The following is a 27,351-nucleotide window of genomic DNA, read 5'->3' on the forward strand; positions in this document are numbered from 1 at the left end:
CTCGATTTTAATTTCATGAGCTTCAACAAATTCTAGCCGTTCTCCGATTTGTGGATTGCTGCGTTCGTTACCGATGTATGTACCGATCCCGTGTGTGTTAAAACTACAGTTGTCGTAGTTGCCAATTTTTCCAGCTCCCGCATCAAATAAGGCTTTGCGTAGTTTAGTAGCATTTTCAGGAACGGTAAAGGTTACCAACTTATGCATAGACTTTTTCATGGGTATTAACACTTTCGCATTTTTCAAATTTAAATTGTCGCATAACATTCTATTACCATTTTTAAAATCGTGCAAAGGCGAACAAGCAGAACATACGGTAATATCATTTTTTATTGCTTTCACCACTGCGTGCTCAATGTGACTTTCGCCAGTTAACTTTTTAAACTTGTTTACAAAGGGAGGCTGGACACTAATTATCAAATTACATTTTTTAGCGATAGCTTCTTCAATAACCGTTTCCACAGCGTCATGACAAATTAATATACCACTTACTTCGTTTTCTTTGCTTCCGACTACTAACTCATGATCATTACCAGTTCCACTTACAGAGGCTTTTTGGAGGAGCGATAATATTTCCTTTATTTTCATTTCTACACTACATCTCTTACTGTTATATTTACAGTAAGACTTGTAAGTTTACTTTTTTCAAAGATTTTTTCAACACTGGTCGTCGACAATCTTCCGCATTCGATTACTTCTGAAAATTAAGTATCACACGAAAAAAAAAAAAGTTTAATATGTTACGCTTGAGTTAACATAATGACTAAACAAAATTCCATATACCTGGTTTCTATTTTGGAAAGTAGACAGAATACAGTTAGAAAAGAGGTAGAAAACAAGAGAGACTGCAAACCATACATTTAAAAATTTACAGAAAATTTTAAACAAATCATGGGAATCAAAAAAGTTTTAGCTAAAAAATTATTTCTTCACCTAATCAAAAGCATACAAGTAGACGAAAAAAAAGTTGTTCACTTTTTTAAATAAATGAAATGTTTGGTTCTCACATGAGAAAAAACAACTTTTTTTTTTTTTTTTTTTTTTTTGATCTCGTTTCTTTGTATTTAATAAAATTCTGAAAGATACCCTTAAACACAAAAATTTTTTGAATTAGAAAGGGGAATTCAACTTTGCATAAAGGTAATCAATTTTGCATGAGGTAATGTAGGGGAGAACCTTAATGAATGGGACAATTATTGAATGGGACAAACTCAGATTCTTATAGAAGCATCGATGTAAGGATATTTAAATTCCTGTAACAAAGAGTGATAGAAACAAGAACTCAACTGACCAACTCATCCATCCTATAGCTCTATGACCGTAATGACAATGGAAGTTATTGTGTTTTCGAATGTAAAAAGTAATTTTTAAAAATGTTTTTTTTTCTTCTGATTTTGCAGCAATTTTTGAAGTTATGGAAAATAAAATCCCATGCTTAAATAGATAGCAGTCTCTAGTACTACAGTGAGTAAAACATTCAAGCTTAATTTATGGTGTTTTCGGTGTGACTAATCATTTTTGGATAAAGTGATGCGCATATTGAATGGGACAAAATACTACCTATTGATTGAATTTAATAAAGTATTATTTACAGCTCAGCAGAGGGATGCTGCAGTCCCTTACTTTTATCCCCATGGGTAATGGGTATTATTTACACACTTTTATACTGCAATATTTTACTTAAATAAAAATAACTAAATATAATATTCTAAAATGAGAAAGTTCTGCTTTGAATGAAATTTAATAAGAGTTAAAACGTTTAAAGTTAAAAATATTTTTTGTGTGGTCTTTATGTATGTATCTATATATTTAACTACATTTACAATTAATAAACTAATTTGAAAAGTGATTGAATTAAATACGTCTATTTTTAATTCTTTTATGTTTGTCCCATTCAATGAGACATACTTAATGAATGGGACAAATGTCATGCTCCAATAAAACTCTCTTTTTACCAATAGCCAAATACAAATACAATTTTTTTGCTTTACTATATCATTGAGCAAGAGTCGGTGGTTATCAAACATATTTAAATATATATATTAGACAATTTTACCTACGTTTAAAAAGCATTTTGCAAAAACTGTCCCATTCATTGAGGTTTTCCCCTATCTTGCAAAGGGAAAACCAATGTTGCATATACTTCTGCAAATAAAACTTAGATTTCCATAGTATTAAAATCTTGGTCAAATTGAAATTAGAACGTGCTTTACACACGGTTGTAAAAAAGAGAGGTTTTTACTAAACGGCATGACCGAAAAAAAGATTTGATGAGGTTGATATCTATACGGAGCGGATATTTGGATGTAAAACCCAAATGCATGCATGCATGAATGCATGTATAAATACATACATACATACATACATACACACATACATACATACATACATACATACATACATACATACATACATACATACATACATACATACATACATACATACATACATACATACATACATACATACATACATACATACATACATACATACATACATACATACATACATACATACATACATACATACATACATACATACATACATACATACATACATACATACATACATACATACATACATACATACATACATACATACATACATACATACATACATACATACATACATACATACATACATACATACATACATACATACATACATACATACATACATACATACATACATACATACATACATACATACATACATACATACATACATACATACATACATACATACATACATACATACATACATACATACATACATACATACATACATACATACATACATACATACATACATACATACATACATACATACATACATACATACATACATACATACATACATATGCATGCGTAAATGGGTTATGACCATTGTGAGCTTCAGCATTGCAAATATTGCGTTATTTCTAAAATAAACTTCTTAAGTCAATTTCATTATTATATCAAAACATTTAGTGTTTAAACTATAAATGAGTTTCTCAAACTAATTTTTATAGGGCATCTCTGGTTCTCTATCCGTATTACCTTATTACGTATCCCAATGATTAATTTATTGATACAGAGCTCTATCTTGCAACATTTGCAAGACAGATCTTCGTATCAACAAAGAAATTGCTCTGATTACTTTATAAGTTCTAATTTATAAAAGGTTCTACCTTATAAATAAGTTCTACCTTATAAAAGGTTTTTTAAAAAAGTTATATTTTTCGCTTTTTTCTCGTTTAATTACGAGACTTGATGAGAATTGATCTTGTCTCGAGGGTTTGACGTCTCGTGTGTTTCCTTCCCATACTTTCCAACTGTTTAAGTTTTTATTAGCATTATTTATTCTCACTTTTTTTTGCTTTGCAAATTTTGGTTACATTGTTTATTTTTGTTGTGTAACATCCAAGTGATACTTTCAGCGCGTGCTGTATTTTTTCGTCTTAGCACCAAAAAAAAAATATATACATAAACAACATAAAATAACCGAAGGTCACTTAAAATATTTTTTGTTCATTTTTTCAAACAACTAAAAAAAGTATCAATAAACATAACACAACTTCTGTTGAAAATATTTTTTATTTTCACAAAGCACTAGAAATTAAAAATTTAAAGCCGCCATATTTTGCATTGTTGATTTTTTTTTTTTTTTTCTTTTTTTTTTTTTTTTACAGAATGAGTTTATTTCGCGGAATATTTCTTTTATCGTATGCAGGTTTCAAGTATTTCACCGAATATTTCTTCTGTTGTTCATATGTAATATTTTATTAACTAATAAAATTCTTCAACTTAAATAATATGGTGAAGAGAAAAAAAATTTTGAAAATCCTTCACTTTTAAAGGGCTTTTTTTAAAGGATGAGTTGTCTTTCGCACGTTAATGGGATGAAGTCTAGCCACCGGTGAGAAAAGTTCTCGTCTCCCAATTTTTATATATTTGTTATAAATAAGAATTTTAAATCCATGTTAAGCAATTTATTTTATGTTACATTATTAAAAAATTTTTTTTCATAATAAAGTAATAATTATTAGCAATAATTTCTCCATTCTTCTATTTGTATTTATTTAATGTGATATTGTACCAATTTGCATTATAAAATATGGTGCCCTATCTCAACTCAGGTTTTCTAGCATTTAATCTCGTTAGTCAACGGAAGATTTTCTATTTTGTGATTTTGCTTTCAGAGATATAGTGGCAGACTTTTATTCTGCGATTAACTAATCCGCGTTTGCAAGTTACGACTAATGTTTGGAATAATTAGTGTGAATACTTTAGTTCAAAATAATTAACTTCAATCAGAAATCTAACTCTAAATTTCTTTTAACAATTCGTTAGTTATAACATTTCATTGGTGAGTTTTTAGCTAGAAATCTTTTTTTTTTTTTTTTTTTTTTTTTTTTTCAGCCTTTTAAAATTTGAAAATTATGAAATTGTTTTTAAGTGAATATTATTTATTTAGTATTTAGCTAATATGAAATAAAAAAAAAAAATTGATTAAAAATGCAAGCTTCTATAATATGCCATGGATGTAAAAATCCAATTGTAGACAGCTACTTGCTGCATATTGAAGGTAACGAATATTGGCACGAACACTGCCTTCAATGTTGCGAATGTTGCGATAAACTTATACGTGTATGTTACAAGAAAAATGGTGATATATTCTGCAAATACGACTACAACCGGTAGGTTTATATTTACTTTAGATTTTGGTTCTTTAATTTTAATAGCAAGAGCGTTCGGAAATACAAGATTACAAAAAAAGTCCATAATTGGCTTGAAATTGTTTTAAGCTAAAACGGTTTTCCTTCAACAAACAACTTGTTAAGTTCACCAGAGTTGGCAAAAAAAAAAAAAAAAAAAAAAAAAGCGCTTGAAAACCTTTCAACCAGGATCAACGGTTTTAAAACAACGAACAAAAATTTCTCAACTATCAACAAGCGGTTTTTTTTATTCGGCAATTCCTTCCCTAAAAGAGAAAATAAGTCAACAGCCGTTATCTTCCAGCTTTTTGTTTGCGTAGGGAAGTTAAAATGAACTTGTTATATTTAAACAAGAAGTCAAGGTTGCTTAGCTATTGCCTTCTTAACTAACTATTGTTAGTATCTGTAAAATATGCCTTTTGCTACGTAACTTTAAACTTCAACGAATGCTAAACAAACGAGTTTTAATCATTAAGAAATCTTTTTAAACTTTAAGGTCTTTGCAATAATTAAAACAAAAACAAATTTTATAAATTGATTTAGTGATTGACTATTTTTTATATTTGATTTTTATTATATAATTAAAATCTCTTATTAGGATCTTAAAGAATAAAAAGAAAAATATAAAATCAACGTTAAAAAAATAGCAATTTGCAATATTTTTCAGATAAATCTGGAAAATATTGATGTGGACTTGTTTTTTTGGAAAAACTTGGGGATAACCATCGTGAATACAGTAGAAAAATAAATGCTTGACAGCGTAACCTTGGGGGAGGAGTGGGTTCTAAAAGTTCAGAAAAGATAGTAAAAAAAAACTTTGACAGTTATATAAACCATTAATTACGGTTTTTTAAAAAGAGATTAAGAACTACTCTTTCGGAAAAAAAATTAAACAAAAGGATTAATGGATAACTAGAGATTAATTGGCGGCTAAAACAACAAAAATCCGAAGAAGAAGCAAATTTTTGTAATGTTCTTGTCGAAGATTCCTCCTTCTCCCCCTTTCCCATGAGTTAAACTACTTAACAAACGAACATGGCGTTATAATTTCGATAAATAAGTTTGAAAGTTGTTGCAGAACAGAAGCCATTATTAGTTGCAATGTTATCCGAATTTAAAGAAAATAGTTTTTCTATTTTCTCCAAAATGTATATGTAGTGTTTAAGCGAGAAATAAATAAATTCATTGAATTTTAAACTTCTTCAAAAGGCTTCCATGTGTCAGAAGGATTATGAGGGATTTTGTTTCTTTGGAAAAGTTTTTAGATATGTTATGTAAAGATAAGAAAAACTAAAATGTCTGCTTGCTTTTTAAACCGTTTTTTATATGTCTGTCTTGATGCTTTTGCTAAATTATTCTTCGCTCTTAATAGAAGGCTTAACAGTTCTTTGTTATCTCCGTCATATTTAATCAGTGTTTGACGCTTCTTTTTTGTCCAGCTATAGGGATAATAGATAACAGTTATAGATTTGCTGAAAAAAAAAAACCTAAAAATTTTCTTCGTCTTTCATTTTTTGGTTAAATAATTTGCTTGTCAGTTGTTACCCTCTCTCAATAGCCGATTCTTTCCACCAAAATCTTTTTTTAAATTGTAAAATCTTGGCCTTATAGACATCTGTTCCTATGCCTACCGTTGCCATGGCCTCTATGAGCAACTTGAGGTATCCTTTTTGATATTTAAAGTACGAACAAACTTTAATTGCAATTATAGATGTATAACCAATATTTTTACATTTAAAAACTTTCCGCTGTTTTATCAGATAGGAAAAATATCTGATGTGATAATAGCCACAATAAAAAACGTGATAGATATCTATTATACAAATATGCACGCAATATCGTTTAAGAAATATTCGGTGCGCTAAAAAATAGTTGCTAAACTTTGGCTACATTGCCAAGCTAGCCAAGATATAATTCTCATTAATTAATCGATTAAATGAGTGTAAGTGTCAATTAATTACCTTTAATTAATTATTGCATTATAATATTGGTGTTTTAGTAACACAAAACTAGAGGCATAGCCCATTCATTAAAAGTTAAAATGAAGACTTTAATTTTTGTAAAGTTTTATTTATATTTTTCAGATTATTCGGTACCAAATGTGTGGCATGCAGTAATCTTATCTCACCTAATTCTGTTATTATGAAAGTACTGGACACTAACTTATTTCACATAGATTGTTTTAAGTGCGAGGAGTGTGGGAACAAGTTGGAAAAAGGCGATGAATTTGTTTTCAAAGACAAAAAGCTTTTCTGTCGAGCTGACCTCAATGCTATGGAGCAGAAATCTGACGGTTAGTTTTATCAGTCAAAACATAAGTTTTACACAACTTTCGATTTATGTGCCAAAAAAACACAAGAGCCTAAAAACTAAAACCTAAATAACTGCATAAAAACACGATGAAGATTATAGATTTTTTTCTGCAGCTCATGCAGACTTTTTTTGAAATCAATTATAAACTCTCTCTCTTTATTTAACTGACATGAAGATTCCTCTTTGTAAAAAAAGGGAATCTTCAAACCAGTTATTTAAACGCTGGTTGTTTATTACATAAACTATTTCGTTGTTAGACTTTAATTCCTTTCGTGTAAATCATCGTTTCTACCTCTCTTATTGGCTAATTTCATCATGCTAATTGAACTTCTTCTTGTAGTAGCAGCAAACTAATCGGTTTACAGTTCGCTTTACTTTAAATACATTCATATTGTTTGTGTTCTAAACACCGAAATAAAGTTGTTGTTGTTGTTTTGTTTTCCTTTTTTTTTTTTTGTACTTAGTTTCTATTTTAAAACTAGTAATACTCTAAAACAAAAAACTGGTTGAGGATAAAAAAACTTTTTGCTACATTTTTCGTACTCTTATTATTCCTCGTACTTAACCTTCTGTAATTCTGTTTTCCTTTTACAACAGACGATATCTGTGATGCATGTATCTGACAAACTATTTGAAATCAGTATTTTAAAGTATTTCACCAGCAATAATTAACATTAGGGAGGTTAAGATTTTGATTTTTTTTTTTTTTCTTCTCAAAGTTTGACCAAAAAAACCAATTTAACGGAAAGTTTTGAAGAAATATTCTTAACTTTTATAAAGTTACAATTGACATTTTCGATGTTTTGCTTGGCTACCTACTCCCTTTGCTAGGCTACTTATTTTCTTTGCTAGGCTACCTATTTTCATAGACATTTTTAATCATTAGTCTTAAAGAAATTCTTATATATTTCTAATCAAATCCATAAAGGTAAGAGTTTAGTGCCAAGTGGTATGATCGTAAACATAAAACAATTCGAAAATAAAATACTTAATTAATAGTGACATCAAGGCTTATTTGAGGGTGGTTCTAATTCATGGGAGGCGCTTCTCTTTAAACACATTGACAGATTGACAAGTAAGATTAACGGTGAGAAAAAGCTGCTTCACTGCATTCACTTTTTTGCTTACAAAACATAAATACGTATAATCAATGTCTATGACATCGTCGCCGTCATCGTCGCCTTGAAGATCTGTTCGAGTCTTCAACAGTGTCAAATAAATAAGCCTTGCATTTGGGCTTTTCATAGTGATCTTTACTTATTATTTTCAGTATACTTTTATGGCGCCATTGTGGGTGGGTCAGATATGTATACATTTAACTTTGTGCTTGATAAAGATTGGAGGGGGGAGGGGGGTAATGTATATTTAAAGACGAATAGTTTATGCGTCATTCGAAAATGTGGTTTTAGTTAAGCATCCTTATAATATTAAGGGTTCTTAAATTAAAACTATATTTTTAGAATAAGACAAATGCTGAGAATAAATAAAAAGTTAAAGCACGCAGTGCTTCCGCAAAATAAATTTAAACTTTTAAACGGCACCGTTTTCTTGATTAGTTGACGTGTTTAGCAGCAGCAGCGATGAGACAGGGAGTATTTCGACTGCAAGTCCGTCAAGTTACGAGAAAAATGCAAGTGGCTGTAAAAGACCAAGAACAATTTTAACAACACAGCAGCGACACAATTTCAAAACAGCTTTTGAATTAGCACCAAAACCTTGTCGAAAGGTAAGTTTCATGTAAAGACGTTTATTTACAGGAGATTGTGAAGTTGTTTTTACATTTATAAAGATGGTAACTTGTTAAGTAAATTTCATAAATCACAGTGTTTAACCGTAGGATAAAGTCAAAGTATTAGACATTAAGGAGATAAGTTAACGTCACTAGCAAATATTTACGAGATTTATAAACATATGTCCTATAAAAATAGAACTATTTGTTAACAGTTTTCAAAATTTAAACATGTGAAAAAAAATTTAGTTCACCTTGTTTAATTCTAATTCAATTAGTGAAAATTTAAAAAAAAAAAAAAAAAAAAAAACTAAATTAAAAAAAGAAAACTAAATTTAAAAAAGAAAACTAAAATTAAAAAAAAGAAAACTAAAATTAAAAAAAAGACTGACCCAACCAAAATTGAAGTTGTTTTAACCATCAGACCTTAGTAAAAATTTCTGCTTAACGTTATACAAGTTCTGTTTTTAACAGGTTCGTGAGAAACTATCAAAGGAAACAGGACTAAGTGTTCGCGTTGTTCAAGTGTGGTTTCAAAATCAACGAGCAAAGGTGGGTCACATTTTTACCATGACTTGCATTTTTTATTCAAACGATTAACAAAGCATTTATAAAGTGTTGTATTACATTTAAATATGACTTAAGCTCAAGAAACTTCATCGAAAAGTGGATAATGGAAAAAAACCTGAAATTCATAAAACCAATGTTGGCAAACCAAGCTCAAAAAAAAGTAAGTTTTGCACGGTTTACATCTAATTACTTTCATAAATATTTATAGGTAACTTGGTATGTAACTTAACTTCAAAATACGTTACGCATAACGTTATACGTAATTACCATTATTTTTAATTTATACATTTTTAGCCCCTTCACCAAAAAATTTTCCACTTACTCCTGAAGATTTTAACAAAATAAGCGAGTCAAATGTTACGAGCAGTTCACCCGTTTCTACCTTTTTACCATCGCGGGAAATGAAAAACATCAACACAAGATCGATACCACCAGTTCATAAGCCGCTTCAAAAGACATCTATATTTATGGTATCTGATCATGACACGACTCTAAATCAACCAACAAATACACTTGATATTGCAGCTGCTAAATATAACACTGGACATAATAATAGTAGTATGGGTAACAATTTCGGTGAAAATGGTTTCCATGGTAGTATGAACAATAACAACAATAATGATTTGGTAACGAGAAACAATCACGTATTTGCGCATGCTTCAACCAATCAATTCCATTCAAAACATGTCCATCCTCCTTCGGCCAGTCAGTTTCATTTAATGCCGCATCTCATCAACGCATATTTGTAAAAAAGGAAATTTATGCATATATATTTTTTTAGGTGCTGCCTTTTTGAACTGAAGCAAACAAAAATTGCTATTAAAGCAACAGCGATCAGTTGTTCGGTTCTTTTTAAAAAAATGTTTTTTAAAAGGGTGGCACGCTTTTGAGAGGGATTTAAAAAAATTTTCAAAAATATTGCAAAAAAAAGAAGAACGTTTCGTCGCAAGTGTATTAAAAGTGGTGGACTTCTCGCGATTAAAACTTACATTTTGCGATATTGTTAACTTCAATATTTTATCGTCAACTTCAATATTTTATCGTAAAGGAACCGTTTCAAAAATCAACAGCGCGCAAATCAATTTCCTTTATTTGACCAACATCTAGTTTAAGTCAAGCCATATCGACTATATTAACGTCATTAGAACCACAGGAAAATATTTTAAGATAAGGGATAAGTTCTGTTAGCTATGAGATCAATCAGAGAATAAAATGGGATTTTTATCAAGTCTATAAGCACTAGTTAAAGATATAAAAATTATATTTTAACATTTTTCTTATTAAAAAAAAAAAACATCGAAAAATTTCGAGGTGACTGCAACTGGAATAAAAAGAGAGCACATCGTTCACTGAACGAAAATATTTTTAAGGAAAAATATTTAAAAACCTGTTTGAAAATAAACTTTTAATCTGTAAAACTAAATTTTTATAAATAAACTTTCACCACAAATTATACTATTAACAAAACTTTTATACCAAGTCTCCTTGTCTCTGTTATACCAAGTCTCCGCGTATTTCTGTACTTATTGAGCTACAAAACTATTTTAAATAGAATTTGTATATGTTGTAGTACAAGATTTAATCTTTCATGTTACCATCGAGAATAAATAAACAAAAAAAAAACCTTTAAAAAATGATCAGAAAGAACAACGATAGAAGAAAGGTCTAAAAATTATCGCATTAAAAAAACAAGATAAAAAAAAAGCGAGACAAAAAGTGTTGATTTAAACAAGTTCAGCAGTTAATATCAAATATTTAAAATAACGCTTTATGGAGTCTGCCTGAAAGAATTTTGCAATAACAACTTTATCAAAATGCTATATTCTCATTAATGAAAATACAAATGATTTTCAATAAAGCATTTATAAAATTGTCCAATACCATGATAATTCTTTTGTTTTAACAATCGTCCAATAGTAAGACGTGAAAAGTCGTCTAATAGCAAGACGGTGAAAAGTGCAATAATGTGTTTCAACTGTGAGAATAAGTGCATTTTTGTTTTAACAATGAAAAAGCCAAGAGAAAAATATCTAGTAAACTAGTAAACTGGGTGCAAACACTTGTTTTAGTTCAAAATTGTTCTTATTTAATTTTGCGTTTAATATTTAAGAATATTTATTAAAACGTCATCCCCTTGAACCTTAAAGTTTATTAATCTACAAAGCTAATGAAATAACCGAGTATTGTTTGCTATTTAGTGCAAATAAGTTAACATTATCAAATTGAAATATTCGGTAGAACATCAATATTCAGTAACAGCAGTGAATTGAAATATTTGATCCGAAGTTCTACATTTCACTAATTGATTCTATTGAGGAGTCTCTATACGGCATTGAGCGTCTTCCGTGTCTTGTAATGGAATTTGTAACCGAATACAGTCTATCTTGACGGGTTGCTTGCTTCTCATAGTGCTTCCATCTTTTCTCGCACCAACCGCGAAACACAAAGTAAACAATAGGATGTGTAGCACTATTCAAAATTATTAACTCATGAGCCCAAGGGAAAAAAATCCCAACATCAAATGCTCCGAGGGCGTAAGGCATCGTACAGATTGCAAACAAACTAGCGGTCACAATGCATACTACAGCTGCAGTTTTGTGAACTTGCTTTTCAAATTCGTTTTTCATCTCTTTTTCCTTCTTATTATACATTTTATAAATCGTGTATCCATAAAATGTAACAAACATCCCGTCGGCCGTAAAAATGAGCCCTGCCAAAACCTTATTCTCTATTCGGTCAAATACATTTCCTTGGTTAAATTTAAGAGAATGGCTCGCGGTGAAAAATTTAGTGAGAAAGTGATCTTTCTTGAGCATACCGTGGTAAAAAAAAATGAACAAGGGTGCAACAGTTGAGATTATCCATGTTATTACAAGTGAGACGTATGTTTTATTTCTTGTGACATAGATGTTTCTTTTAATGGGAGAAATGACGGTCCAAACGTGATCAACCGTAATCCAACATAAATGAATTATTGATGCAAGTATAAAGTTGTAATAAACAACTTGAATTGCTTCTGTAGAAGTTGTGTTGCTCATGCAATTGGTCAAGATGCCAACTGGTATTGCAATGTTCAAAAGGCCAAACAGTAAATCACTGAAAGCGATACTGAGGAGTAACATCTCGTACAGCTTCTTTTTTCGTTTTATTCGTACAATAAATATTATTTCTATAAGACTGAGTATGCTTACAAGACCTCCGAGAGAGGCATCTGCATAAAGTCTTATATCTTCACTTGATACGGACGAGCCAATCTGGAATGCATTTCCACTCAAAACAGCTGAAGAACGGTTAGCGATTGTTAATAGCCCTGTTGATTCCTTATAAACTAGTCCTTGATAACTGTTAGAGATAATAGTCATGTCAGGTTTACTAAGCCGGTTCTATAAAAACTAGCATGATTAAAAGCCAAACTTTTGTTTTCAAAACCTATTCAAAGAAAAAATTTGTTTGTCAAAATATTGATAATTGGAACGGAATTTTGTTTGATAATAAAATGTCTACAAGTTGATTACAGTTTCCCGATGACGACATTTCCGTTAATTTTTTTCCCTTGTTAATGCTTCCGAGATAATATATATATGTCCGAGATAATGTATATGTGTCCGAGATAATATATTTTCGTGCAAAACCAATAAAATCTCCATAAATGATGCCCTCAAAGTCTATAAATTATGTAAGGTACTGTTCACTTAACAATATACAATACTAAAAGATAAAAAAATTCGTATAGTTTTTGTAAATCTTTAAATGCAAATTTGTTAACAAATATGATTTTTTTTTTATTTAAAATAAAAAAGAAGGGGAGAATAAGGGGAGGGGGGGGAGAAATAGTGACGGTCTTGAACTTTATTAAAGCAAATTTAATGAGTTTTAACTGTTCAACATTTTAAGAGATCTTTAATAACTTACGCCTTCCCTATTGTATAATCGCTAATTATTTTTTATTAATTAAAGTGATTACATCAACTTTATCAATTTAAAAATGGTATTTGTGTTCCGAAAAGTTGTTAATGTTGAAAGTGTTGGGAAAAAACATTGGAAAAAAGAAAAAAAAAAGAGAAAGCTGGAAAGTTGTTTTTTACGGAACCGAATCACATTTTTTTTGCTTTAATGTTTTGATTTTTTTTTTTGCTTTAATATTTTGATTTAGAGTTGAAATTCACACGCAACTTTTTCTCACTCGCAATACGCAAATGAAATTATATAAAATTCGCGTGAGTGACAATTTATGCGTATTGCGTATAACCCTGCATTGGCTTACTTGAATGTAAACCAGTTATGTAAAGTGGAATTAAAGAATTTGCTAGTTGTTATTATTGACATTCATCTAACTTCACCTAAAAAAGTCTTCAAAAAATGACAAGGCAAGACTTATTCTGTTTTTTGGAAAGGCAGAAATGTAGTTTTGTCTTTCCCGATATACAGTTTTTCGTATTGGCAAGCCAAAAGCATCACACTTTAACATGCTTCGACAAATGATGATAATCAAACGAAGAATTTATTTTTTATTTGGATTGTGTTTATTTAGAATTGAAATTGTTCAAAATCATAAAGTTTGTTCCATTAACAAATGATGCATGGTGATATGTGTGTAATATTTACTATGGTGCATCATGGTGTAATATTTGAACAGGGAAACTTTCCCAAAACAAAGCACGTGATTGAAGTTTGTTGTTTGGACCATGATGCTTTGTTTGTTTTGAGCAAATCCTGTTCTTTGTGCTTAATCTAAAAAAACAATTTTTATTAATAAAATTTTTTAGATATCTATACCATATAAAAAAATGTATTTATTAGAAATATTTTGAAATATAAACATTGTATTTATTTAAAATATTTTGAAATAAATGATGCTATTACTTAACTGAGATAAAAAAAACAAAATGTTTTTTTATCGAAAAGTCAACGGTTTCTAGTAAGCTTGGTAAATACTTCACACACTCTACTAAACTATACTGAACAACAGGTTTTAGCTTTTCTTTTCAACTTTATGTCACAATTAAATTCCCTTTCCCTGTTTTTCAGTTTTGTTACCACTTTAACAAGAAAGCAATATCTAAAGAATGAGGGGGAAAATGAATACTGAGTATAGTTTAAAATTGGAATGGTAAAAACTTTTTTTATTGAATGGGTAAAAACTGGCAATGTTTTAGGTTGTATTTTGACATATTTTTAATAAATATTCATCAAGTTTTTTAATTTTTAAGTAAATGAATTTTTTAATCTTATTTTTCCTTAATATATTTTTGTCGATGAAAATGAATTCATAATGGCTTCTGCATATTCTTCTTCACAAATCATAGTTTTAAAATAAAAATGTATAAGAAAATTTCAATAAAAATAAAAAAAGCTTTCAAATAAAGTTTTTATGAATGGAAAAAATAATAGTTTCAGGCTCTATAAATAAAAAGTTAGTTTTAAAAAAATATGTATATATTTTTCTATTTGAAAAATCAGAAAATTTTTTTATTTCATTTTACTATTTTCCGTTTGAGGTTATCTTCTAGAAATATAGAAAAATAACTGAAAGCAATGTCGTGAGCAATAATTTCCTGAACAAAAATTTTCCAAAAAAAGTTTTAACAAATTTTATAAAAAGTTTTCGGAAAATGCTGGGGTTGGAAGTTTATGCTTAAAACTGATGTAAAAAAATACAACTTTCTCAGTTTGGCTTATAAAGCAGTATGTAAAGGCATATTTATGTATTTCCTTGATTGATGACTCCAAGGGAAAAACTGCTATTTTTTTTTTTTTTTTTTCATCAAAATTCTCCATTTACATATAATACCATTAAAAAGTTATCTTCTGTAAAATACACTGATACGCTTATTAGAAATCTAGAAAAGACCTGCAGCAAAAAATACGTGCGTGCAAAGTACGGGCTTAATGGATTAAATATTATGAAACTTTAAAAAAATTTTGCATTTCAAAGTACATTGCTTTATCTTTTTGAAACTTTTTGAATGGCTTCAATTTTTTTTACATTAACCAAAAATGAACAGGTTTTGAACAAGCCATTACAAAGTGATAATCTAAAATCTGAATGCTTAGCGACAATTCCAATGCAGAGGTGGAAATGTCCTGTATAAAATACCAATAGCACAGAATAAAAATAGAATTTTCCGAAATTTCGATATGCAATTGCAGCCGTTAAAAAATTTCTTCCGTTTATTACAACTTTATCTATCAAATTTTTATTGCAATAATCATCTACCAAATTCTTTTTTATTATTATTATTTTTTGTATTTTAGTGTATCGTACATTTAAAATTTGCCATGAACTTAGTTTATTTTTTTGAGACGGTAAAAAAATAATTTAATGCATTTGTGGCTGAGTGTTAGGGAGTGCATTGCTATCTATTTTGTTTGCAAGCTCATCAATTATTATATTAGGGAGATAATTTTCAAAATGCTTTCAACTTTGACATCTTTCTTTTAATTTTATTCATTTGATACAAATAACGATATAAATATTAGTCGTTCAAATGTGTCACCGAGAATCAAACCGTTCACAATCATGATTTAAACTTCTGCGTTGTCATAAACTATATTTTTGTATAAATGAGTGAAATAATCGAATGCTTCAATTTTTGCAGTGTTTGTGCGTTTTGTAACAAGCTCCATACTCTTTTTTTTTTTTTGACAATTTTTTGAAGTTTAATGAGTTAGCCGTTTATGAAAGATCTTAATTAACGACAGAGAAATTGAAACAGGTAACTATTTAGTTCATTAGAATGCAAATATTAGCTCATTAACTTCGTTCAATAAAAATGTGTCCGACAACGATGTAATTACATCAAGCACAGAAACTGAAAAATAAAAAACTTTCACATTGAAAAACATTGAAAAAAACTTTGAGTAAAGTTTTGGTAATAGCTTTTTGATGTTCCTACATTTTATTCTTTGCACTAATGATGTTGTCAACAATGATTGTGGCGATGATATCAAATTGACGAGGATGAGCGCCATGGCCGGTTAATATTGTTTTTAGTGACATGATGGGAGCAAAAAGAAGAAAAAATAAAATAGAATCCTGCTTTTATATGAATAGTCCCTGAAGTTTTTAATCTATAAAACGCATGCCTTGTTGGATTACTTGCCACTACTAAAGTTAAGGATGCTAGACAGTGTAATAAAACCTCATCATACCAAAAAATATTTTTGATAAAAAAATTCATATTAATGGATAAAACTCCATTTATTTATTGGCAATCTCCGATAAAAGTTAACACTTCAGTTTTATAAGATTTCCCATTTCCAACTTAATATTCAAGTTTTAGTGTTTAATTCTTGCATATAGTTTCGTTAAGTTAGAGTCATGCAGAGTTTTGATGCGAGTCAAGCAGAGTTTGATGCAAGTCATGCGAATCAGTTCTGGCCAAAATTTTTAATATTTAAATACTAATTTGTCTATAGATGAGCTGTAATTGCTTTCGGATAAATTTCTATAACTTAAGTTCCAGTAATTTTAGTTGCAGATGGATATTACTTTATTGTCTTCGCGAACGGATATTTTTGGTTACAGTTGAACTAGGAAGTCACCTCACTTCATTTGGTGAAAGGAGTTACGAAATTTAACCACTGGTAACCAACTTGATGTGTTGATTTGATTCAAATGCACTAACTCGTAAATCCACTTCCTTCCCTAAAATTGTTAGTTGCATAAATAAAAACCGTTCGTTTATTCCGTGAAAGTTTACCTAGCTAAAGAATCATTAAGGCTCCCTTGAGGTCCTCATTGAGATATTGCAAAAATGTTTAACTTCAATTTTTAAATTAACTTGTTATAAACAATAAAATACAACCAAAAAAAGAATGTGATTCGGCTGAATTGGATTTTTTGCATTTATTATCTTTAAAAATTGCAAAAACGGGCACTAGAATTGCTTAAATAGCTCAATATATAATATCATAAAAATAATTAATAAATTACCATAAATGTAATTCATAAATTACCATAAAAATAATTCATAAATTACCATAAATATAATGCATAAATTATCATAAACATAATAACCTATTATAGTACAATAAAAGTTCGCATACTTAAATTTATATTTTGTTCAAAAATGAGAGGTAAACTTTAATATACTCTTTTTAATGTATCTAAATATAGTTTTCGTTTGTAACACAAGGCTCCTGACCTGGCTATTTTTAGTTAAAATTTCTAAAATAGTTGATTTAGAGTGTCTGCCCTTAATCAACAGTTTGATGACTCTCCATTTTTATCTTTATGAAGTTTTGCAAATACTAAATTTTAAAATCGAATAAAATAATTTTAAAGCATTAAGGACATTCGGTTCCGCAAAATTTTTCCGATGCATAAAATCAGCTGTAAAAAAATTTGAAAAAAAAACAAATAACTGTAAACAAGTAATCTTTAAATTTTTCCTTTTCACAAAAAAACAACAATTTTTGTAAAAATAAAAAATATTCTTGTGTCTTAAAGTTTGAAGAATTATCTTTTTACAATGCAGATTTTTTACATTTGCAGATTCGTTAACAAGAGATGAGCACTTTTTCAAACTTAAATATATGTGGACAATGTCACCAGGTCATCTACGAGCGTTACACTTTAATTGTTGGTAATAAAATGTTACATAGCGCCTGCTTAAAATGTTCCCGCTGTGCTATATCACTGTCTTCGGAGGAACGTTGTTATGAAAAAAACGAGGAGTTACTCTGCGAAGGATGCTACTTTAGGTAAGTTATGGACACAAAGTTTTTATTAGTACGAAAGACTTGCTTTTAAACTTATTTCAGTAAGAAAGGCAAAGATTTGTGATTAAAATTGTTTAGACATTTTGGATTGGTTCAGTGCAAAGGTTGTTCCCAAGGCATTTGGAAATCTGAATATGTAATGAAAACTCGAGACTTTTTTTATCACGTGTATTGCTTTCGATGTCAATTGTGCAAAGTGATGCTTCAAAGTGGGGAGCGTTATGGCGTTAAAGGTGATGAATTGCTTTGTGAGCTACATTACTACGATAGTACCGCAGTCGGATTTCAACATGAGAATTCTCAACCAGGTATATAGTTGTAGATAATAATCAAACAACTACGGTTTAGTGATTGGGAATTTTAGAACTGCACAGCAATAACAAAAAAAAAAAACAATAAAAGACTTTTTTGACTTTACTGACTACCACTTTGCTTGAAAAGTTTGACATGTTTCAAAGTTATGATAAGATTGTTATTTGAAAAAATGGAGTAATTCTTATTATTTATTTCATTATTTTTTATTTCATCATTATTTTAGATTATTTTATGCATAGAAACGTTGAGCATTCCGTAAATTTAGAAGTTTTTCAATCAATGACACCGTCATTGCCGTCTTTTTCACCATTAAATTGTTTAAGTGATGACGAAACGCAAAAAAAGAAGTTTCAAAATCGCCTTATGAAAGAAAAAAGATATCGAACAATGTTTACACCCGAGCAAATCGAAATGATGCAAAACGCTTTTAAAAATGAAAAAAATCCGGACTCTACATCATTGCAGAAGCTGTCGAAAGAAATAAATTTATCAAAAAGGGTCTTACAAGTGTGGTTTCAAAATGCCAGAGCCAAATATAAAAAAAGCACACTTCAAAGTGATAGAGCAGATAAATTTGAAACGTATTCTGAACCGTCAGAAGATGGTACACATCAATTAGATTGTTTTGAAGAATCCTCTTGCTCCGCACTCTTATCATCAGAGATTTTTTCTAATCCTAACCATTCAATGACTGTTAAAGAAAACAGTAGTGAAGAATTTTCTACAATTTTAGCTCAGCAAGAAGGCAATCAATACATATAAATGTAAAAAAACGACAGAAAGGGAATGAAACACTTTTTATAGGTTATCTATTATATATACATAGATATGTGTGTGTAAATGTGTGTGTATAAATGTGAGTGTGCGTATATTTATGTACATACATACATACAAGATTTTATGTAAAAAGCTCGGTGTATGGTGTTTAAATTGTTCTAAAGTTCCGCTCTACTTAATGTAATATACATTAATTTAATTTACATGTTAATATGATGAATATATATTGCAGTATTATTATCACATTCTATTTATTACAAGAGTATTATCGAACGATTAAACTAAATTTCAATAAAATAACTAAATTTTCCAAATTCCCCTCATAGTTCCCCTCATAGTTCCCTTAAATACACTTGTACGATTAAATTAGATATGTTTTGAAAAATTTGGATAAAGATAAGATTTATTTTCTGTTCATTATTTTCAGTTTAGATTTTGTATTCGCACCTATATTTAAATTTGTCCGCATTTTTCCTTCTTTTCCCCAATGAAAATTCCTCCCCGACTTTCCGCAAATAAAATTTTATGTTTAAATGCAATCAGTGAAAAGTTTAATTTATTCTCAAATCATCAAGTAATTCAGAGAAACCCCCCGTGCAATTCAAAAATTTACGGCTACGGTACTGATAAAATGAAAATACCAAGCAAACTCAGCAGCTGAAAATACCAGGCAGTTGAAAAAAAAAAAAAAAAAACTCAGCAGCTGAAAGGAACTTATGAAACGAACTTAAGGCAGTGGGTAAACATAAAATTGCAAAAAATTTAAAATCTTTCATCAAAATTTATTGCAATAGTATGATAATACACAGAATGAGGATTTTCTTGTCAGCTTCTTTGATTCCCAGCAATAAAAAAGAATTTCTAATAAGAAAAAAAAAAATTCGTATTGTACAGTGATAACAAAAAGAAATCCAATAGTGTGCTAAAAATTTCAGAAACCATATGTAAAAAGATGATTACTATACTAATCTGTTCGGTATCCGTAAAATTATGTAGGGAAGACCGAGGCTAGTTGGCTACAGGGGTAAGTTGACACACTTCGTTTAACATTGGAATTTTCCATCAGAAATTTCCAAAATTCACATGAAACCTTCCTACCTAACTAATTCATCTTTCAGTGTAGTATCAGGGCTATATGCGCATGCGCATAGAAGTTATAGCGATTTTTGTGTTTTTTTATTAATTTTGTAATTTTTATAACTATATTACTTTTTCAATTTTAAAAAGCATTAGCATTAGCTACAAATAAACTCGAATAGATTTAGGTGTTGTATGGTTCACTCTAACCAATCACATTTTGTGTTTCTCAATGTTTCGCATTTTTGGGGATTTATAAGCCATTTTGTGTGCAAAAAGCTTTTGGGGTTAGTTGGCACAATGATCGCGGGGCTAGTTGGCAACATGTGCCAACTTACAACTTTTCGCATTAGCCGTAAATTCACTTAAGTTATATAACAATACAGATCTACAGACATGCGAAATTATAAAAAAAAGTAGACAGGTTTGTAAATTCTAAAAATGTTACAAATAATGCTGTTGATGCTATTTTTATAGAGGGAAAGTCTATTCGATCGACTTAAGGGCAATAAAAGTTAATGTCAAAAAATATTGTTGGATAAAAATCATCAAGACTTTTCATATAGAAGATGCGCTTAAAATATATGCTTAATGTTGCTAAACTTGTCTCTTTTTATATGGTGTGCCAACTTACCCTCAGAGTATAGGCAACTTACCCCGGGGCGGGGTAAGTTGGTACATATTTTTTTCTTTTTTGGAGGCCCTTTTTGGGCCACAAATTATTATTTTTTATATGGTTGACACTTGAACATGCTTGCCAAATTCATATTCTTTTGAAGTGCAATTTGATATCCTCAAAAAAGTTCACCCAGAAATGCACAGAGCTCAAAAACTAAAACTGTAGTTAACTAGCCCCGGTCTCCCCTACCATACTCGCCCTTCGTCATTTTCATATTACAAATAAAATAATTTTTAAGCGACTGAATGGCGCTTCGTGTAATCATTTTGGCGCACTGTACTAGTTAGACAAACAAAAATTAATTCAATTTTTTACAAAATCTTCATAAAAATAAAATTGAATTAATAATAAAAAAAAAAAAGTTTAATGATGAAAGTATTAGCCTCAATATTTTTTAAATCTTTTTTTTAAAATTTTTTTTTTTAAATCAATTCTTTTTTTCAAAGCATCATATAAAGTAACCATATTTGATGAAAACATTTTTTTTCCCGCATGATGCGAAAAAATTTCTCTATTATTAATGTCACCAACAAATTCATTTGGTTTGTTATAAACTTGTCGCTTTATCAAGAACATAAAAAAAGAAATATTGATAGACCTACCAAGTAGAGCATCCCGCCATCGGAAATTGCGTAAATGCGTAAATTCTGATATGAGAAATAGTTTATAAAGGTGACTCCGATGTGATGCGATGGTGAGGAATGGTATCACATCGGAGGTGCAATGTAGTCCGAGGTCGATGGGGAGAATTTCACGCAATCTCCGATATATTTCGAGATTTACGCATTATCATACGATATTTTCGCGTAATTTAACAATAAATCGTATTTAAAGTGTAAACTCGTAATATTGTGGTATTTCCGATGTATTTATCTATAATTACGAAGTTTTCGCAAAATTACAGCAAAACTTTGCAAGCCACCACAAACCATCTGAAAATATTGGAATATTAAAAGATTAAATCACATCTGAGTCACCTTTATAACTATTTCTCACATCGGAATTTACGCATTTACTCAATTTCCGATGGCGGGATGCTCTACTACCAAGATTGAAATTGATTTTCTTTTCTGTTTTTTTTTTTTTTTTTTTTTTTTTTTTTGTTTATTTTTCCACAAAATATAAAAATAACTTTTTATTAATAGCTACTTCATTAAATAAAGTTTGTTGGATCGTTTTATATTAACGGTTGCGTAAAGTTGCAAATGGTTGCGTAAAACTTCTAATAAAAACAGTTTCGTCACATTTAAGAATTTTTTGGAGATTTTGAAATCTGAAAAATAAGATACATAGAAAGGGGTCGAAAAGCAGTAAGTGAAGCAACAGTAACAGGTAATAGGTATGAAGGATGTCTCAAGGATCAACAACAGAGAAATAGTATTTTTTTTAAAAATTAATTATTTGTTTACGAGATTTCCAAAACGACAGGTGATAAAATAACTTTAACTCCTTGCTCGATAACTAAATTTAAATCCAATGGAATGTGTTTGGCGTTCATTGGACAAAAGATCTAGTCTGGTTTGAATATGTCCCATAGTTAGCCTAATACAAGATTTAGATTCCATTTTGATGAGTTCTAACCAAAATTTTAACAATCTTGTTAACTTTAATGCAAACAAGATGCACGCAAAAAAGCTGGAGGGGGATACTTTAAATAGTGCTTTTAATGTTTCCATGGACCTATAAGAGATGGACGTGCAACCTTATGTTTTTTTTTTTGCGAACCATGCTCGTTGCGCATTGTTACAAATCTTTTGTTTTAAACAGAACTTTTGTTTTAAAAATAGAAATTAAATTATATTGAAGTCTGTCGGATTCGTCGAAAAGTTATGGTCTCGTCTAACCAGTCACATCAACTTCCTTTTAGTTATTCAAGATCATTTACTTAACTACTTTAGTACATGTATAACTAGAGATGTAATGAATAATACAAAATATCAACTAGTTTTGTAGCTACCTGGAGCGCAATGGTTTCATGTCCAGGGAACTACTCCATCTATTATATTGCTGTAGACTTCTAGTTTATGAATGTTATAGAATTTTCTTCTTTTATATTTAACAACAGAATTATATACAGTTAAGGATAAATAACTTATACATAAAATGAATGTAAATACAATAAAAAAAAAAAGTTATTTGTCACAGTTTTAAAGAATTTAGCAAAGCCAATTTATGGCAAACCGCAAGAATAACTAAGTATTTAATATTAACATGGTATGGTTTACCAGCTATATATAAACTAATTTTTGTTTGACAAAAACAAATGAGTTATTATGTGCTTTTTATGACATATGAAATAATACATGAAATATGAAATAATATATGAAATATGAAAAACGAAAACATGAATTATCTGGCCGCATTTTGCAAGATAGTTTTAAATTTGAACAACTTTTTAAAAGGTTTTTCTTTATCAAATGAATTATAAAAAAGCCCATTAGAAAATAAACCTACTAAAAAATAATGCATAGTGGAATATATACTATGGAGCTTATAGAGTAGTCGAGGCAAAAAATGGCGACATATCGGAAAGAATACTCAAAAAATACACAAAATTAAGCCTGGTGAATGAAGGACCAAGGAGTTGAATGAAACCAAGCCTTAACTAAAAACTTTATTTACGCTTTTTTATATTTCGCGATACTTTTTTTAGTCATTTTAAAATTAACCTTACAGGTGTATTTTATTATTGACGGAACTTTGTTTACACGAAAAAAGTTCCCAAATTTTCAAATGTTTATCTTGGAAAAATGATGAAAATCTGTTCGTGCCGACAACTAATTTCCTTTTCCTTGGTGTAATTTGTTTAGTAATTTGTCAACGCGTGAAGTAGTTACTTTATCCTGAACAGTCTTATTAAACAAATGCTACAAAAGTTTAAACTAATACCACGTGATCAGAGTTTCTGTTTAAAAACTGTGGGCAGCCATTTTAATAGATTTTTTTGTTGACGGGTGAAAATTTAGAGTTTGTCGGAAACTCGCATGGGTCGCTGATTTTTGCAGCCTCTTTGATGTAAAACAATAGGTTGCACGTCCATCTCTTAAGGTGAGTTTCCACTCATCCGTTTTTGCTACGGGAAAGGGAAAGGGAAGGGAAAATTAATCACGTGAGCATGCGCAGTTTGTAATTTAATTTTGAAAATTAATCACTGCGCATGCTCAAGTGATTAATTTTTCCATCCCTTTCCCTTTCCCGTAGCAAAAACGGATGAGTGGAAGCTCACTTTTATAGGTCCATGATGTTTCATAGCATCATTAAATATAATCATATGTTTTAGTTGTTATTAAGAACTAAATTAATTACAAAAAAATGCTTGACAAGCGATATAGATAACAAAGAAATAGAACCCTTCTTCTTAATCAAAGTGAAGATGGAGAAAAGGAACAATAACAAATATAAATCAGATACTTTTAAATCTCAGTTAAAACTTTTTAGAAGAAATTTTTACACTTAGTTGACTAATTGCAAGGTGTAATGCATAACTAGGTCATATGATTTTTTTCCATTTTTGATTTATTAATACCATAGTATTGCTTTTCATGAGTTCTACATTTTGCAATAATAAACCAGATGATAGCTAGTAAATTGAATGTTCTAAAGATTGAAAGAGTATGTTGCAAAATTTGAAATCCTACAGATTTTTAATTTACAAATCCTTCTTGTAAACATTGCCAATTATACTTATTGGAAAATAAGTATAACTTTCTATCCTTTACATTTTCAAAATTGCACCCAAACATCATCAGATTCTCTAAATTCTCTTTGAAATTTCTAATCCGTTTTTTCACAAGATGCAAAAAGTGCGTTTCTGTCTTAAATAAGGTCTATTTACAAATTAAGAAGAAATTAATTCAAAACCATTTGAGTTTCGAAAATGAGCCGAATAGTTAACTTTCGAAGAAGCTGACCCCCCCCCCCCCATAAAACTATCAAAATCTTTTTGACGAACAGTATCCGCCAAATAAGTAGGGAACCATAATTAAGTGAATGTAAAGTAAAATGTTAAATGTAAAGTCTGACGTTTTCCTCTCAAGACAAATCCGGAACTTATTTCCAAACTCCCTCAGTTCAATTATAAGTTTCTAATGTTTAGAAATTCGTATCATGTTGAGCTAACATGGTAGACAAAAAAAACCAGCCAATAATACTTTTTCTGTGAAGTTAAATTTTGGAAAAACAGTGGTAGCAAATATTTCTAGTTAAAATATGGCTGCCTTGGAATGGGAAATGGCTAAAGAATGGATTCGTTCCACTAACATTGTCCCCATGAACGGAAAAGCATTTGAACAGAGCATTGATTTGTTTGACTTTGCCCAATCTTTAAGGGATGGTGTTATTCTTTGCCAAGTTGCTAATCAACTAAAACCAGGAAGCGTTAGAGATGTGTCATCTGTGACTAATATACAAATGCATGCAGTAGGTTTTATTTATACAATTGTCTATATGATAGGAAATTTTTAAAATATGTGTGTAAAATCTAATCATTGATAAAAATTAAAATGTTTTCATCAGGCAAATACATTATCAAATAAACATTAAATATTGGCATGCATTAATATAAGACAAACAACATGTGCTTATTTGCTTTAGTATAAAAATACAGAAGTCTGCACTAAAGAAATACTTTTGTTTTAATAGAAAAGATTTGTAATGAATCTAAAAGAAATGAAATTAAATGAACAGGAAAAAGTTTAAAGATTAAATCATTTTAAAATATCCATAATTAAATTGTATTAACTATGACTATATTTAATTTCTGAATTAATCACTAAAAAAATTTTAATTTACTTATATCACTAAAATGTTTTAGAGAAATATAAATTTAAAAATTTTCAAATCAAGGTTTCATGTATCAAAAAAACACTTAAGAAAGTTGGCTAACTGTAAGTGTTGAAAATCTACTGCTTAAAAACTCCCAGATATAAAAAAAAACTGCCATTATACCTATACTTAATAACTTTACTTTTGCTTATATTTCAAAAAACACAAAAATAATTATAACTTAAAGTTATATGGAAAGTGGTTATCTTAATTTTTTTGATTTCTATAAATATTTATATGAAAGAGAATTACTTATCTTTTAAATAAACTTGTTCAAATAACACTTTATTCATAGTATATTTTATTATGACGCCATTAAAAAATACTTTTTAGTAAGTCAAACAAGTTTACTTTTTGATAATTGGATTTTTAAAATTTTTAGTTCTTGTGTCTACGTAATATACGAGCTTTTCTCAGTGCATGTACTAATGCTTTTAAACTTGATGCCAAGAACTTGTTTACTCCTAATGATCTCTATGATGTTTCCAATTTCCAGGCAGTAAGTATTTTTTTTTTTAATTTTACTTATTACTTCTTTATTGTGATTTTTCTTCAAACATTTTAGAAGCATCCAAAATAAGATAGCAATTCTGACATCCTGTACACTCAGTATGTAATCATGATTTTTTTTTTTCTTTTTTTAATTAAAAACTTATTTCATTCCTGTAAAACACCTATAAAATAAAGCAAAAAGAAAATTCAATTTAATTAAAGTTGTTTCCATAAGAAAATTTTTAAATGTGGGACTTTGTCTTGCTTATCAAAACTTTTGGCCATGCACTTCTAATAATTGCAAATCTATTTCAGGCATTATTTTGTGTTTGAATAAAACATTGATAATGTTGATATTTAAAAGTATCTAATCTAAAACTTTGACTTGTAAAGACCATTATATATATATATATATATATATATATATATATATATATATATATATATATATATATATATATATATATATATCTGTTATTTAAATGGAGAAAAACAACATTTTAATAGTACTTAAAGTTTCGTGCCTTACGGCAATCATCAGCTATTAATTACAAATTAAAAACGTAAAAAACCGTTTAAAAACGAATCAAATTTACGGTAGAACGAATTCTGACGTAATGAGCAAAAAGACGCAATCATTTAGTCTTCAGTATCAAAAGAGGATAAAAGGAACTTGTTAGCATGTCGACATTTAGATAATATTTCGCTTCTTTTGTTGAGTAGGTTGTTTTCTTTATGCGATAAAATTTCAAACTTCTTGTGAAGGCAAAGGTTACAGGTCTTGGTTTCAGGGTTGGAAGGTTTGCATCGCTTTACAATTCTCCACTTTATTATAGGTGTGATGGCTTTTTCTTTTAATTTCCAAATTTCCTTTGAAAGTTCTGTATCATTCTTATACCTGACCGTATTAAAAGATTTTACATGGTTAGCATATCTTAGTTTAAATGGTGTCTCGCTAATGCCAAAATAAACTTTTTCTTTGAGTTCAAGATTTTCGGAACTCACGATAGCTTTATAAACGATGTTGCTTAATAAACATTGATTGTTTAAAGGGCAAGTAGTTTTGTTAGTACAGTTGCAAGTGTTTTTTGGTATGCTTTTTTGGTCTTGTAAAATTTTGTGGTTATGCGAATTAATGATGGATTTTACGTTTCG

At 29.3% G+C, this 27,351-nt stretch overlaps 4 protein-coding genes across 9 annotated transcripts in view; 3 read left to right on the forward strand and 1 right to left on the reverse strand.

The window, feature by feature from the left end:
* The first annotated feature begins 4,219 nt into the window (after positions 1 to 4,219).
* Positions 4,220 to 10,970, forward strand: LOC145181631 (LIM homeobox transcription factor 1-beta-like). Of its 2 annotated transcripts, XM_090100680.1 has the most exons (7): positions 4,220 to 4,347; positions 4,456 to 4,678; positions 6,781 to 6,989; positions 8,566 to 8,735; positions 9,213 to 9,290; positions 9,384 to 9,468; positions 9,603 to 10,970. In XM_090100680.1, the coding sequence occupies exons 2-7, from the start codon at positions 4,497 to 4,499 to the stop codon at positions 10,055 to 10,057; spliced, it is 1,179 nt and encodes a 392-aa protein (XP_089956806.1). In that variant the 5' UTR covers positions 4,220 to 4,347; positions 4,456 to 4,496; the 3' UTR covers positions 10,058 to 10,970. The 2 variants fall into 2 exon arrangements, with proteins under 2 accessions (XP_089956806.1, XP_089956807.1); XM_090100681.1 differs by lacking the exons at positions 4,220 to 4,347; positions 4,456 to 4,678 and adding an exon at positions 6,528 to 6,638.
* A 140-nt stretch (positions 10,971 to 11,110) lies between these two features.
* Positions 11,111 to 12,767, reverse strand: LOC149883348 (uncharacterized). Its single transcript, XM_090100682.1, has one exon. The coding sequence runs from the start codon at positions 12,668 to 12,670 to the stop codon at positions 11,597 to 11,599; it is 1,074 nt and encodes a 357-aa protein (XP_089956808.1). The 5' UTR covers positions 12,671 to 12,767; the 3' UTR covers positions 11,111 to 11,596.
* A 3,055-nt stretch (positions 12,768 to 15,822) lies between these two features.
* LOC149883349 (LIM/homeobox protein Lhx6-like) lies at positions 15,823 to 19,362 on the forward strand. 4 transcript variants are annotated; one of them, XM_090100867.1, is made up of 4 exons: positions 15,823 to 16,024; positions 17,806 to 18,014; positions 18,111 to 18,340; positions 18,571 to 19,362. In XM_090100867.1, exons 2-4 carry the CDS (start codon positions 17,821 to 17,823, stop codon positions 19,107 to 19,109), a joined length of 963 nt encoding a protein of 320 aa, XP_089956993.1. In that variant the 5' UTR covers positions 15,823 to 16,024; positions 17,806 to 17,820; the 3' UTR covers positions 19,110 to 19,362. The 4 variants fall into 4 exon arrangements, with proteins under 4 accessions (XP_089956993.1, XP_089956996.1, XP_089956994.1 ...); XM_090100870.1 differs by having other exon boundaries at positions 15,878 to 16,024; positions 18,587 to 18,746; XM_090100868.1 differs by lacking the exon at positions 15,823 to 16,024 and adding an exon at positions 16,814 to 16,895 and having other exon boundaries at positions 18,571 to 19,348.
* Positions 19,363 to 24,814: 5,452 nt separating this feature from the next.
* LOC145181254 (proto-oncogene vav-like) overlaps positions 24,815 to 27,351 on the forward strand; it is a 29,652-nt gene continuing 27,115 nt past the window's right edge. For both annotated transcript variants that reach the window (XR_016456126.1, XM_090099465.1), the window contains exons 1-2: positions 24,815 to 25,299; positions 26,087 to 26,203. Coding sequence is in view for 1 of the 2 variants with exons in the window: in XM_090099465.1 (XP_089955591.1) it covers positions 25,090 to 25,299; positions 26,087 to 26,203 (327 nt within the window). In the remaining variant the exon portion in view is untranslated. The remainder of the gene's footprint in view (positions 25,300 to 26,086; positions 26,204 to 27,351) is intronic.

Source organism: Hydra viridissima, unplaced genomic scaffold (assembly GCF_058129835.1).
Source record: "Hydra viridissima isolate aposymbiotic clone 2 unplaced genomic scaffold, HvirCarnegie_v1 scaffold_10, whole genome shotgun sequence".
Classification (NCBI taxonomy): domain Eukaryota; kingdom Metazoa; phylum Cnidaria; class Hydrozoa; order Anthoathecata; family Hydridae; genus Hydra; species Hydra viridissima.